Here is a 14,244-nt window from a genome sequence, read left to right as displayed (position 1 = left end):
CAGAGGCACCAACCAGTCAGAATAAACATATGTTGCAACTGGCTGGCATGGTCATATTGGTATATTTCATTTGAATCACAGTCCTGAATATGTTTTAGAGAAACTCCTACACACATGCACAAAGAGATGTGTATAAGAATATTCAGTAGAGCATTGTTTGTAATATGAAAAAAAACCCCTGCAAATAACATATATATAGGGAGATATATATATCCCTAGGGTAATGAATAAATTGTTGCATAGTCATAGAATGGCATGCTATTCAGCATTAAATTCATTTAAATATGAATGAACCCGACTTACATAAATCAGCTTTGGTAAATTTTACTACATAATGAGAAAAAAATTCAAAAGAGTTCATATGGCATGACACAATTTATGTAAAATTTAAAGCATGAAAAAATACTGTATCTTGTTTATGGGCACATGTGTAAGTAGTAAACATATAAAATATAAGTGGGAAGAATACACACCAACTTCAAGTGAGTTGTTACCCCTGGAGTGCAAGGAAGAGAAATAGGATAAGTTAGGAGTTTTTATAATCTTTAATTTCTATATCTTTAATTTTTTAACAAAATAAATATGACAAAATATCAACATTTGCTAAATTTAGATGTAGATGACTGTTATTTTAAAAAATGTATGAATTTTTTTAAAAAGGAATATAAGTAATATGGTGGAGCTTGTACTGGACCCAGATCTGTTTGCTTTCAAAGCCAGAAGGCTTTTAATTACATAAGCTCCAGAAGAAAGACCCTAGCCCGACCTCACAAATGCAGCTGTCTCTTACTAGTACTGTCAGGAACATGGCTAGATACCAGTGTCGCAGCCATTATTTTTTAGTGATAATCTCCCTGGAGGCCTGTGGTCTATCTTAGGCTATATGATCTGATAGCCAAGGAGAGTTCAGGTGGTTAAATGGTGGGATTGCTGGCAAAATAATGAGTGCTTTCTTTGCACACCCCAGAGTCAGATGAATTAGGGTGTAGGTGCTAGATTGGGATGTGTATACTTGCCAGAGACTCCATATTTCAGAAGTTTTGTCATCACTCTAAACATGGGGCTTTCTCTGTGCATGTACATTTCCTCACTTGGCTATTAGTCGGTAAAGCAATCGGATGGAGGACTTCTGCCTGTCTTGTGAAGCCCAGCTAGTCTTCTTGTCCTTCCTTCTGCTAGATTTTGCACAGGAGCACAAGCATTTAATTTAGATATGGTATTTTTGCAGCACCTCATTCATGGCTGAGGGCTCAGGAGGCGTTACGATTTGCCATGAAAACCTACAAAGTTAGGTTCCGGAATAAACCATAAGTCTTGCTGTTAGTGATGGAGATGATTTGCCCTGATGGTCTAATCATGTAAAACTAGTGATCTGGGTCATTTCTTCTTTTCTCTACACAAAATTTTGGTTGAGTTAGGAGCCTCTGTTTAGAGTTGGAGTTGACAGGATATATGTAAAAACTTCAGGGTCAGAGAAATGGGGAGATGTTGGTCAAGGAGTATAAACTTCCAGTTATGAAGTTATGGGGAGCTAATATACGGCATGGTTATTATAGTTAATAATGTACTGTATACTTGAAAGTTGCTAAGAGGTTGGATCTTAAATGTTCTCATCATAAAAAAAGTCGTGATGGAAGTGTTACCTATTACTATGTGGTAATCATTTTGTAATATATGTGTATCAAATCAACATGTTGTATATCTTAAACTTACACAATGCTATATGTCAATTATATCTCAATAAAGCTGGGGGAAAAGCCCTGGTATAACTGAATATCTCAAAAATATATGGGAGCTATCTATATGACAGCAAAGAAAATATTTGGCAAGAAAAATTCCATGAAACTTTTCCTCTGAACCAACCGATTTTGCCTCTGAAACATCATTCCCTCAATAGTTTAATCCATATTTAACCACATAGTTTATTTTCCTTCTTTTTGAGGTTCTTTGACCTCAGTGATACTTCGTACAGTTTCAAATTTATATTTTCTGCTGCATCCAGTGTTGTACTCTATTTTCTGAAGCAGCCAGTGTGATTAATATTTATTTAGTTTTCTACATGGACTACTTAAATCTCAGTATAGAAAACTGATATATTGAGCTAAAACGTCAATAATAAATATGATAATGAATTAGATCTGTAGTGTAAATAAGAAAAAAAATCTGTTGTATTTGAAAGAATTACCTTAAATTATTTTCTTTGTGGTTTAGGATGATACAAAAAGTAGATAGTGCCAAGAGACACCCATGTAAAGCTCAATATATATTTTTAGTTCTAATATGTGACTATCTAAGTATGATGATATGATAATGAAACTAAGTTTCACGTAAAAGTGTTTTGGGGGCAGACAGATTTAAGTGATATGAGTTGTCTTAGTTTAGACATGAAAGTTTATTAATTGAACGAGTTCAGATTTTACAAAGAATAGGCTTGGAAAATGATGATGTAAAAGTTACTGTGAGTACTGTCCTTGGGAAATGGTTATTAAAATTCATTAGAAGTAGATATTGCTCATCAGATGATCTTATGAAAGTTTCCAGAAATGGGATAGAAAAAATATGTGATAAATAATAATGGATATACCAATGAGTTGATTCTCTAGATAGTATGAAAGTGCTTGTATTCCAAAGAAATTCCTAAAAAGAAATTAGGTAGGCTCTCCATGACCACTAGAGCTGCTAACTGGATCTATAACATGATAAATACATGAGCTTTTTTATAACAAAAACAATGTAATACCTTTAAGGACCCTTTTCTCTGAAGTTTACCATCTCTCAAATACAGAGATGGGCTCCTAGCAGCTATATTTTTCATAAAGGTGATAAAGGGCCCTACTATCACCAGTCTTGGCAACTGCAGCATTTGATTGGACCATAAAGGGCCACCTGATCCAAATTGGACCTATCAGATCATCTCTTACAGAAATATAAACTTGGAGCTGAGACAATCTAAATCTAGACTGATGTCATGAACAGATGTAATTTAAACCAAAGAGTTAAAGAGTCAGCCAGCTTCCACCCTCTGCGTGGCAAAACAGCAAAAGGCAGCCTGTAGAGGGAGAAGAATGGAGCAGATGTGCAGAGAGAGAGAAATGTCAAGAACATCAATGATCTGCAGGTAGAGAGACCCAACAAGTGTCCTCGCCATGTAAACACCTCCCAAAACAAAACTACGACATTTTTGAACTCCTTTTGTAATACATTAATATTTATTTGTAGGAGTGACAGGTTGAATCAGCTCGAGTGTGACCATCACCTCCCCATATTATCTTCTTTTGTTTTAAAAAACTATTGAATATAATGTTAATATTCTTTTATCCTGGGTGCTTTAAATGTATATCATCTGATCTTCATAAGTAGAAATTAAAATTACCATCCATCTTTTGCAGGTGATGAAACCAAGACTTAGGGCCTTTATAGGACCTATTACCTAAATTCATGTAACTGGCTATAAGTGGCAGAATGAGACTCATGCAGGTCTTTCAGACTATTAAGACTTCACCCTTAACCGTTATGTTATACTTGAATCTAGGGGCAGCAACCAGTATCTTCTATAAAGAAGAAATGATCTTTGTCCCTCCTCTATAGGAACAGTAAGTTCAGCTTACTCTGCATCTTATGCATGATGTTCTGAGCTCTGAATGACAGTGAGGTCAGGAGGAGATAGTGGTCTGGCAGGCTGTGTGTTCTCAGCAAAATTGGACACCCACACGTGTGTGTGTGTGCGCGCGCGCTGTAGAAGGGAGGTAAGGAGGAGACTCTTTCTCAGAAGCAGAAAATGCTTCTTCCCTTTAGTTAACATCATTTTACACTGTCTTATCTGTGAGAGAGTAAAGTTAAAATGGAATGTCACATGGTGCTTCATGGGAAGTCACTGTGAGAGTGTGTGTGTTGTAGGAAAGGTATAAACAAGACAAAAACTAATGCCTAGAAAGAGATGTGACAAGGCCACATTTATTGATTCCAGAGAAAATTAAAATGTTTATGTAAAATGCCATATGAGTCTTCATAAGACATAAGCCTAAAAGCTATTAGTTCAGGCTTCAGAGGGATTTTGCTGAGTCTGAGAAATGGGTTCCATTGAAATTTTAATTTGGACCCCCAAACACATCAGTATACTTCTTGTTAAAAGCTCATTGAAAATTACAGAGTTTGATGATCATATGGACTTTATTTAAAATGGGTGAACATCTTTGCAAACATTTCACCCAGTTGAAAGGGCTAGAAAAAAACCGAAGTTTGCAGTGGGAGAAGGGACCTGAAAGGTAACATTTGCAGGTGGCGCCAAACACTAACAGGCTTTCAGTATTGTTTGTGTGCTTGGTTAGGAGATATCAGAGATTACAGTTTTGTGAACTTGGGTGGCACTGAACAGCTTCAGCTGTATTTGGGAAGTGAAACGAAGACGTCAGCATGAAGAGAGGACCTGGTTCTTCCACCTTGTCACTTAATAATAGATTTTCATCTAATCAATACACTCAGGAATTGTGAATTATCATCTCTTTTTTTTTTGATTAAGAGAAGGGCGCTTGGGTTATAGGAAGGGAGGGGAGACGGAGAGAAATGTTTTGCTGACTTAATATTCTTTTAGAAAATATGTGCTCTTTGCTTTCTTTTTTAATTGGATTTTCAAGCTTAGGTGGAAAACCAAAGACAGCCCATCAGTTCCTCTCTCCTTATTCCCCTTCTGTGTGAAAAGATGTTTTGTTTTTTAATTCCTTGGGTTCAAGAGAAGATTGCCATTGCTTTTGGCTATGTAGCTCCATTAGCTAGACTTATTCACTCTGAGCCCCTCAGTGTTGTTGACTGCAAGAGATTCTTCTCTGGTCGGCTACATTTCAAATCTGTCAGAGTCAGTGATGTAGTTCAGGGTGCAGCCAAGTGTGAATGCCGGTAAGGCTCTTGGTTCAAATGACCTTGATATTGGGTCTCTTCATGACTGCTGCTCAAGTTTTCTACTCTGCTGGTTTTTCACATTTTCCTCTAATTGCTGCTGACTGTTCAAAAGCTGGGTTTGTTTGATATGCTTCCAATTTTATTATAAAATTATAGCAATTCCCTGTAGAATCCTGTGTTTTTAGTGTTCCCATTTAATAAACATCCAGGGGAAGAGTTTAATTTGCTTATTACAGTCAACTCTCACCCTAGTAAAGCATACCTCATTGGAGCCTCTTCTCAATAATGGAAAATTCACTGCCTCAATAGGAGGTACTTTTTTTGACTATATTCACCGTTTATCAGTTAAGATGCTTTGGGTAATACAATTCACAACTAATAATGACTTAAACAGTAAAGGCATTTATTATCTCATATTATGCAAAGTTCAGAGGTAGGAGATTCCTCGGTGCTTTTGTTGGGTCCAGTATTTACGGGATGGGACAGCTAGAGGAAAAGGATCAGAAGTGGTTAGAGAAATCCTTAACCACCACTCGCATCTGATACCTTTGAGAGAAGAGGGAAAAGGAAGAAGGATTGGGTAGGAAGAGCCTAAGACTACAGTGAGGCTCTGAGAAACCCACGGCCAGCCTAACGTACCACAAAAATATGGTCCGGAGTGGAGTCCCATGTTGGGTAGAAATGACTGGGGCCCTAGTGCTACCTGTCTAAGGGCTTCCTGCAAGAGCTTGGCTTTAGCTCACATGAGGCCACAGATTGTTCACAGCTGGGGCTGCCAGCTAACTGCACTCCTTGCAACTGATCAGCAAGCTCATTCTTAAACAGAGACCCGAGTGGCACACCTCCACTGCTGCCACATGGGGTTGAGTTCAGCAGCAGTTATGCCACCCAGGATCCTGGTGCTTTCCACATTTACGTTTGGTCATGCTGAGCATGTTGGTATCCTTCAGATTTATTTCCTCATTGTCTAAAAATGACTGTGACAACCGCCTGTCTTCACACAGCTATGTACAAAAGCAGGAAGGAGAGCTCATCCTCACCTCCCTCTGTACTGAAGGGACGAAGATCTTTCTTTAAAGTTGCCAGACAGACTTTTTTTGTCAGTCCCATGGGCCAAGTTTGAGTCATGCGCCTAATGCTTTAGCTGCACGGGAGGCTAGGAAAGTGAATTTGTGGCTTTTTCAACCTAATAATGGAAAGTAGGTCATGCCAGCAAGTAGGCAGGGGCAAAGGGGGGAGGTGGTGTGGGTAACTGTTTGATAGGTGAACCACCAGTGCCTGCCACCCGAAATATTGCTTAGGTGGCACTTCATCATTTGATTGCCAGAAATTCAGATGTTAGAGATTGTAAATTTGTCACTGAATGTGTGACTTGTTATACTGGCAGGTTCTTTTGCTTCTCTTGTACTCCTGTCCCTTCCCCCAGACAAGAGTATGAAGGCTTTATTGTAGATTGCAGTCTTTCTTCATATCATTTCTTACCTTCTTATATCGTTGCTGTGATACATAGTTTACAAAATACCTGAGTGGACAGATACCAGCCATACTGTTGAGACTCATCTTTTAAAAGGACTTCTTCAACAGTACTGCAAGATCGTTTGTTTCTTTCAGCAGTATCATCTGATCATTTTTGACTTTTTATTTTGATATGAGTTAGAAAACTATGACGGTGAAATCCATGTAATTATAAAAACAAAAAAGCAAAGAAACAGAATTGGAGTTCTTGTTGGTTACATGTAAAAGGACAACATAAAAACATCTTTTTATTATAATAAAGGTGATGCTATTTTATAGAAATTTTAGAAAATAAAGAATAAAACCACCTATAATTGCATGATGTAGGAAACTATGACTATCATTGATGTGTGTCTGTGTGTGTCCAGTTCATCTGTTTCTTTCTACATGTAATTTTCTAAACACAAAAGAAGTGATTTTATAAACTACTCTTCCTCATACTTTTAAATATTCTTCAAGGACATGATTTCTACTATTCCAAATCAGGAATAGATGTGCTGCAATGATAGGGAACGATAGTCCCTATCATTGGACTTTGAGGGGTTTTTTTTTCCCTAAAATTTAACTATTTTAAGCACCTCTATGGTAAATAGCCTTGTATATACATCTTAGTATGTATATATAATTATCTTCTTAGGGTGAATGTCTAGATTTGATTATGTTTAAGAGTGCAAGTCTCTTAAACATAAGCAAATTTTATATATTATCTCAGCTGTCCCTCCAAGGAATATAATTTTACCAAATTATAATTTATTAATGTTTGTTCCCTGCATTGCTGTTTTGTATTAGATATTCCTTTTTTTTTCTAATTATAACCAAGTTTTCTAGAGAAAAAGTTCTATCACTGGTTTAATTTTTATTCATTTGATTATAAAGGAGGTAAGCACTTTTTTACAAGTTTATTATTCATTTGTTTGTTTGGTGAATTGACTTTTACATTTCAGCCTATGTATCTATGTTGAGATTCATTTTTTATTTTTAGTTTTTAAAAATCTCTGTGTATTAAATATAAAAACTATGAGTGTATTCTACATTTTAAATCATTTTTCTGGTGTTTCCTTTTTCTTTTATAGTATTTTTGGTATTTCAGGTTTACATTGTTAAACCTGTTAATATTTACCTTGAATTTTCTGTGGTTACTTCTATGTTTACAAGTTTTTCCACTTTGATATCAAATTTTATTCCTATATGAGCTTCAAGTTCTTTTACTTTTTATGAAATGCAAGAATCTAGTGGGGACATTTTTAATAGTAGGAGTTTTATGGTTGATCAGTTATTCTGGTATGTATGTATATATGTATGGTGTATTTTTTAATTTTAAAAAGTTTGTTTTGAAACAGACTTTTCTGTCTTCACCAATTTAAAAATTCAACCTTTATTGTATACCAGTTTCTTATGCAAATTTAGCTCTGGACAGTTCTCCAACGATTTATCAATTATACAGGATAAAATTGTTTAAACCATTATATTTTTATAATGTCTTTAAATACTTGATAATGCAATTCCTCCTAATTAATTTGAATTTTTCAAAATTGTCTCTGCAGGAATGCAAACAGTATGGTACAAATGTCAACATTATTGGTAGATAGCAAGAATTACAGAAGTTTTGAAATGGAGGAGAGCAGATGGGATCTTGGGGAAGATGTGGCACTTTGGCTAGACTTAGAATGTTGAATCTGATTTGACCTGGCAGAGAGGAGGGAGAAAGGGCATTACAAATGCCGGAAGCAGTGTGAATAATGGCACCTGGAATTGTGAACAAGCATTATATAATGGGTGTTGGAAAAGGCAGGGTGGAAGGGGTCTAATATTTGTTAAGTACCTACTGAATGTAAATCACCATGGTAAGTATTTTATAGGAATAACTGAGGTCAGCTGAATCCTCATACTTTGTCTCTGGTGTCAGTGCATGCTCAGTGTCCTTCCTTCTCTCTGTTCTAATTTGCACGCAGAACTCAATATTTATTTGAGTTTCTATAAAACAATTCACTCACAAATACTTTGTTGGTCAGTGTAAACCATGGTTTCTTGGCCTCAATACTATAGACTTTTTGGGCTGCAAATTCCATTGTTGTAGAGTATTGTCCTGTGTATTACAGGATGTTTATTCCTGACTTCTGCCCACTAGATGACAGTTGCAATCTTGCTGCCCAGGTGGGACAGCTAAAAATGTCTCCAGACATTGCCATATGTCCTTCAGGGGGCAAAATCAACTCTGATTGGCAATCACTGATATAGATTATACCAAAGACAATGCAAGTTGATGGAGAGTTTTATATTGAACAGTGTACAAAAATATATATATATCCTTTTATTGTTTTCCTCGTTGAGCTCCCTTTTTGGTTTCTCTGCAATTGAGTTTTGAAGGGGGTATGTTTCACTTAATCTATTGCAAGGTTTCTTAACTATGGCACTACTGACATTTTGGCCACATAATTCTTTGTTTTGGGGGGTGTCCTGTGCATTGTGTGATGTTTTAACAGCACCACTGCGCTCTACTCAACAGATGCCAATACCCCTCCCCCTGAGTTAATGGCAACCAAATCTGTCTCCAGATACTGGCATAATTGGCCTTTGTGGAGAACCACTGATGCAGACTATACCAAGGCTAGGAAAGCTGTAGGGTTATATTCTGCACAACCCACATGATACAATTTTAAAATCCTTTATTTTTTCCTCTGAAGTTCTTTCTTGGTAACTATGAGATTGGTTTTTGTTGTTTTGCTTTGTTTTGTTTTGCTTATGTCTCTCAGGGATTCTCCATCTCGGCACTACTGATGTTTTGGGCCAAATAATTCTTTGTTGTGTGGGGCTATCCTATAGGTTGTAGGGGGTTTAGCAGCATCCCTGGCCTCTACCCACTAGGTGCCAGCAGCACCCAGCACCAGCCCATACCCCTAGTAGTTGAAACAACCAATAGTCTCTTCACATATAGTTAAATGTGTCTTGGAGGGAATGGACAAAAGTGCCCCTGGTCGAGAACCACTATTCTATTTCTGTTTACCTTCCCTCATACAGTAGCTCTTCTTTTCAGCCTTTTCTTTAAGACGAAATGTCTATTTCTTTCCTCTTCTTACTCACTGAGTGATAACTTTTTGTTATTGTTACTCGAATATGATTGAGGAACCTCACTTTCTCTCTCAAGTGGTTTGTTATATTTTTCTCTAACAAATACAGCATTGCCCCTAAGAGTAATTCTGGCAAATAACATATACTCCAACTTGCTAAACATTTGTTATTTCTCCTCCAAGTGAACAGGAACAGGCCATTTGAGCTTCTATCCCGGGTTCTGCTATAAATTGCTTTTGCATTAGAGTAAATTGGCACATACTTCTCTGTTTCACTAAATCTGAACATGTAGGCGACCTCAAGACAAGCGTATTGTCCTGCACATAGTAACTATATTGACATGAAAAGAATGTAAATATTGCAAACAGGCACTTGTGGGTTAAAATATCACATTATTCCTCTTTAACCAGATTTAGTCACCTTAGGCAAGTTAGCTCCTCTGACATTGTTTCACATTGTACAAAACAGGGGTAAGATAACCTAAATGGATTTTAAATAAAGATTACAGATTGTAAAATAAAGCACCTGGTATATATCGGGCACTCAAAAATGTTAACCATTGTTCTTAATTTTATTAAGAGATATGGAGGCCTTTATAAAGAGCTTTTAAAGGCAGACTTTAAATTTCAAACACCTATACATAGAATGTTTACCTCTTTATTTCACGTAATTTCTGACTTTTTGTTGTGATTATAGCTGAGGCATGTTGAGAAAAAAGATTGCTGCATTATTGATTTTTTATTTGCCAGAAATTTTAAGGCTTGACTAATTCTAATGTTCTCATAAACACTTAATTTTAAAATTCAGCATCATTGTGAGGATGTCTTCTTGCAATAAGAGAAGATGTATATTGCTTCTAAATAAAATGTAAGAGAGAAAATTATAAAATTAGGAATTTTACTAAAATTGGTTTCTCTGGCAAAGATGTCATTTGGTTTTTTTAGTGTTTTTCCCAGTATATAAGAGAGATTTTTATTTCACATTAATCTTTCTTGTGGTGTGTATAAGTGGTTTTGACCTTTTCAAGACAAATTGAAAAATAAGATGAAAAGAAATTAAAGACAACCTGTGAATCACATTTCAAAAAATCAATGAAAATACAGAATGCAGTATTCTGGTCATTAAAAGGGGTTTCATTGTTCAATTTGTTACACAAGAATGTGATTTTCCTCTAGATTAGAAAGTAAAGTGTCAATATAAGGCTGAGGTACACAGCCTGTTATAATATCATAGAATTTATTGGTGTAGGAGACTTCAAAATTATTTAATATAACCATCCCAATTTATTAGTGAAAAAAGTGAGGTATAGAGAAGGCAAGTGACCTCCCCAGAATTTTAAACCATTTGTTAGTGACAGAGTTCCTTTGAGGATCTGATTCCCAGTGAGTCAGATCTGCTGTATTAGTCACACTTATCTGAAAAAATAGAACTGTGGAATCTTCTCGAAGGTTTAGCATTTATTTTCTAATGAATTTTACAAATTAGGAAATAATAGTGGAGATATTTTCAGGGATTGTTGTGTTACCAACCACTGAGGGAAAATAAAGTATTTTGACTGGGATAAGCTTGATAAGAACTATGTTTCAGTTCAATACAAATATGTTAAAGCAAGTAAAAACACCATTGTTGTCTTCTACCAGGTCTTTCAGAGAAGACACAGATGGACATGGCAAGCTGTAAAAAAGAAAGCAGACTTTAACAGACGCATAACATTTAAGTTTTACTCAGACAATCTCTCATTCTCATTTTCAAAACACTTCGGATTTTATTGAAGAACATATATTGAAAGCTTAGTGGTGTTATTTAAGAACTGGTCAAATATCTTCAAACTGCTGGTATGTTTCTCATACTGCATAACTTTAACATATCTTGAATTTTCTAGTAGCCTGGTACAAGTTTTCAGTGCAAACATCAGTAAGACTCTCTGCATGCTTCTTGAAATTTTCTTGTTTTTTTCCCTGGGCCCCCTTTTTGTTTATGCAAGTTGTATGGTTCAGCCATTGTTACAAGATCTTTTGGGACACTCTGATTGGCTCTTTGCAGAATTTTAATCAATTCACCGGCAACTTTGCGGTCATCTTGAGTCATAAGGGTAATTGATATGCCTGTCTTCCCTGCTCTTCCAGTACGCCCTACTCTGTGTACATATTCTTCAATATTCCGTGGAAAATCGTAATTATATACATGTGTGACATCGTTAACATCGAGACCTCGGGATGCTAAATCAGTAGCAATCAGTATTTTCACTTCCCCACTTCTAAAGTCCTCTAATGCTCGCTCACGATCACTCTGTTCTCTGTCACCGTGCAGAGACTGCACAGGTATGCCGTGGATGCATAAATCACTTGATAAGTCATCAGCAACAAGTTTTCTGTTGACAAACAAGATGACTTTGTCTTTGGGTGACAGGCTCTGTAGGAATTCTTGGACAAGAAGTCGTTTTTCTTCTTCTGTGGTAACAATTACATTTTGCTTCACTGTGTTTACGGCAACTAGGTCTAGAGTACCAACATAAACAATCATAGGCTCTTTCAAATAGGATCGTGCAAGTCGACAAATGCTATCTGGCCAGGTTGCACTTATCATAACAGTCTGCCGGTCTGGGCGCACGTCTAATAAAATCTTCATTATTTGGTGTTCAAACCCCAGATCCAGCATTTTATCTGCCTCATCTAAGACTAAGTAGGTTATGCTTCTTAGGTTGACGAAGTTATTCATTTGCAGATCATTCAGTCTTCCAGGAGTTGCAATAATGATGTCTACGCCTTCAGTAACATCTTGTATTTGTTCTGTTCTGTTTCCACCACCATATATACAAACAGTTTTAAGACCTTTATATGAATACTTAGAACATTGAGCTTCCACCTGAAGTGCTAGTTCTCTAGTGGGTATGAGGACTAGCATGCCAGGTCCATTCCTTTGTTCTCTAGATATTGGTTGAGAACTGAGATGAATAAACCCAGGCATTAAGTAGGACAATGTTTTGCCTGTTCCAGTTTGGGCGACTCCTATGAGATCTATTCCTTGTAGAATAATTGGCCATGCCTGTGCCTGAATTGGTGTTGGCTTCTGAAAACCAGCTTTTCTAATGTTTCTCATAAGTTCAGGATAATGATGGAAAGCATCCTCAAATTTATAGGTTGGATTGGGAATGGGACGTTTTTCACCATCTTTTAAGTCATCACACATTATGTTGAAATTGTCCTTTCTCCAAACATCTACTTGCTCTTGAGACAATGAGCTTGTTGCTTTAGATTCTATGTAAAAGTTTTTCTTAATTGGTGGTAAATTGGCCCATTTTTTTTTCTCCCACTTCACCACTTCTGCCTTTATGTGATCCCAGTCTATCAGTGGCTGACCTCCTCTGATAGTGGTATCTCTGCCTGAGCCTCTTCCAACAGAGGGTCGGGATGCATCATTACCAACACTAGATTCTGAAGCGTAGCTTCCTTGTTTTTTAACCAGAATCTCTATAGTTTCTTTGGCTTTTGCTTTCATATCCGTGCTGCCAAAAATTTTTACCTCTGCTTCAGAATCACCTCTTATGATCTGTATTTTGGTGTTTGTCATAGCCTGGATTTCTTTTATTTTTGACCCACCATGACCAATTACCACACCAATCATATTGTTCTTTAATTTAAAGCAGAGAGGTGGGTCTCGGGAGCCGGAAGCCCTAGGCTCAAGATGGCCGAAGGTGCCGCTCCAGCCCCTGCCCCAGCCCCGGCCCCGGCCCCGGCCCCGGCCGCTCCTCCCATCTTGGCTGGCCCTGAGATCTCTTGGATTAGGCTCCGCCCTCCTCCACCCTGGAGCCCAGGCCATTTCTGGATAGCGATAAGATTGTTGGTAGCCTCTCACCTACCACAAGTTGGGAAAAAATGTGGCCTCAGGAATTTGTCTTGTCAGGTCAGGCTCTCCCTGAACAGACAGGCTGCCAGGAGGAAGCTACACAGCTGTTACTAGGAAATTATTCTTTGACGTAGTTTTGGGGAGGGACTTTGATGGGCCTGACCAATCACAGATCTGGGACTTGGGTGAGGTAAGCAGGCACCTCTGACACATAATTTAAAGTGACACTCACTCTCAGGGACTGACCCTGTTGGCATTTAAAGGGGCATGAGACTGCTCAGCTTTTGTGTCCTAGGTGCCTTTATCAGTGGCCTTATGCTGGTTCTGGCTCAGTGTGGGAGGAGACTTGAAGCACGCCTTGAACTTATCCACATAGTTTTTTCTTTTTTCAATAAGCAAGTTATTTCCATGGGAGGAAAAAAACAGTGAATTAAAAAAAAATCAACTTACTTGTTTATATGTTTGTATGTTCATTTCGGTGAATTGTTTTTTGAGTAACAACAATCCAGGGTCCAGCTAAATTCATCCTTTCCCTGTCCTCTACTGTAACTTAAATTAAACCATCGGAAGTCTCTTAGGTGCACGCTTATGGATGGCATTTTGCCTCTGATTCTTCAGTTAAACTCCAGCATTTGTTCAGGCAGTTTCTAGTTATTTCAGGGATCCTGGTTAGAAGAGAGGTAGAGTGTGTACTACACTAACTTTGGAGGTGTTTTCAATAATTTGACATTTTTCTCAGAGCCTCTTAATTTTTTTCCTTCCCTGTAGTTTCATAGGTTCAGAAATCTTAGCCCTGGAAGGCTATGTAAAAGTCACTTATTAGGTGCAAAGTAGAGGGCACCCTGGCAGCAATCTGGGCAGGTGGATATCCAGCTTCTATTTAAACAGTCCCAGAGGCAAGGAGCTCACTTTGCTTCA

At 37.4% G+C, this 14,244-nt stretch overlaps 1 protein-coding gene across 1 annotated transcript; it reads right to left on the bottom strand.

Moving 5' to 3' along the window:
• Positions 1 to 11,187: 11,187 nt before the first annotated feature.
• Positions 11,188 to 13,299, bottom strand: DDX53 (DEAD-box helicase 53). The gene has a single exon (XM_006213017.3). It carries the CDS (start codon positions 13,297 to 13,299, stop codon positions 11,392 to 11,394), a length of 1,908 nt encoding a protein of 635 aa, XP_006213079.2. The 3' UTR covers positions 11,188 to 11,391.
• Between the last annotated feature and the right edge of the window lie 945 nt (positions 13,300 to 14,244).

The sequence above is a fragment of the Vicugna pacos genome, chromosome X (genome assembly GCF_048564905.1).
Source record: "Vicugna pacos chromosome X, VicPac4, whole genome shotgun sequence".
NCBI classification, from domain to species: domain Eukaryota; kingdom Metazoa; phylum Chordata; class Mammalia; order Artiodactyla; family Camelidae; genus Vicugna; species Vicugna pacos.
Note: the sequence above shows the minus strand (reverse complement) of the source record. Positions and strands in the feature narration are given on the sequence as shown.

Bases quoted from the DNA above. Each gene is read 5' to 3' on its own strand.
- DDX53 (XM_006213017.3), bottom strand. From the start codon at position 13,299: ATGGCCTGGGCTCCAGGGTGGAGGAGGGCGGAGCCTAATCCAAGAGAT.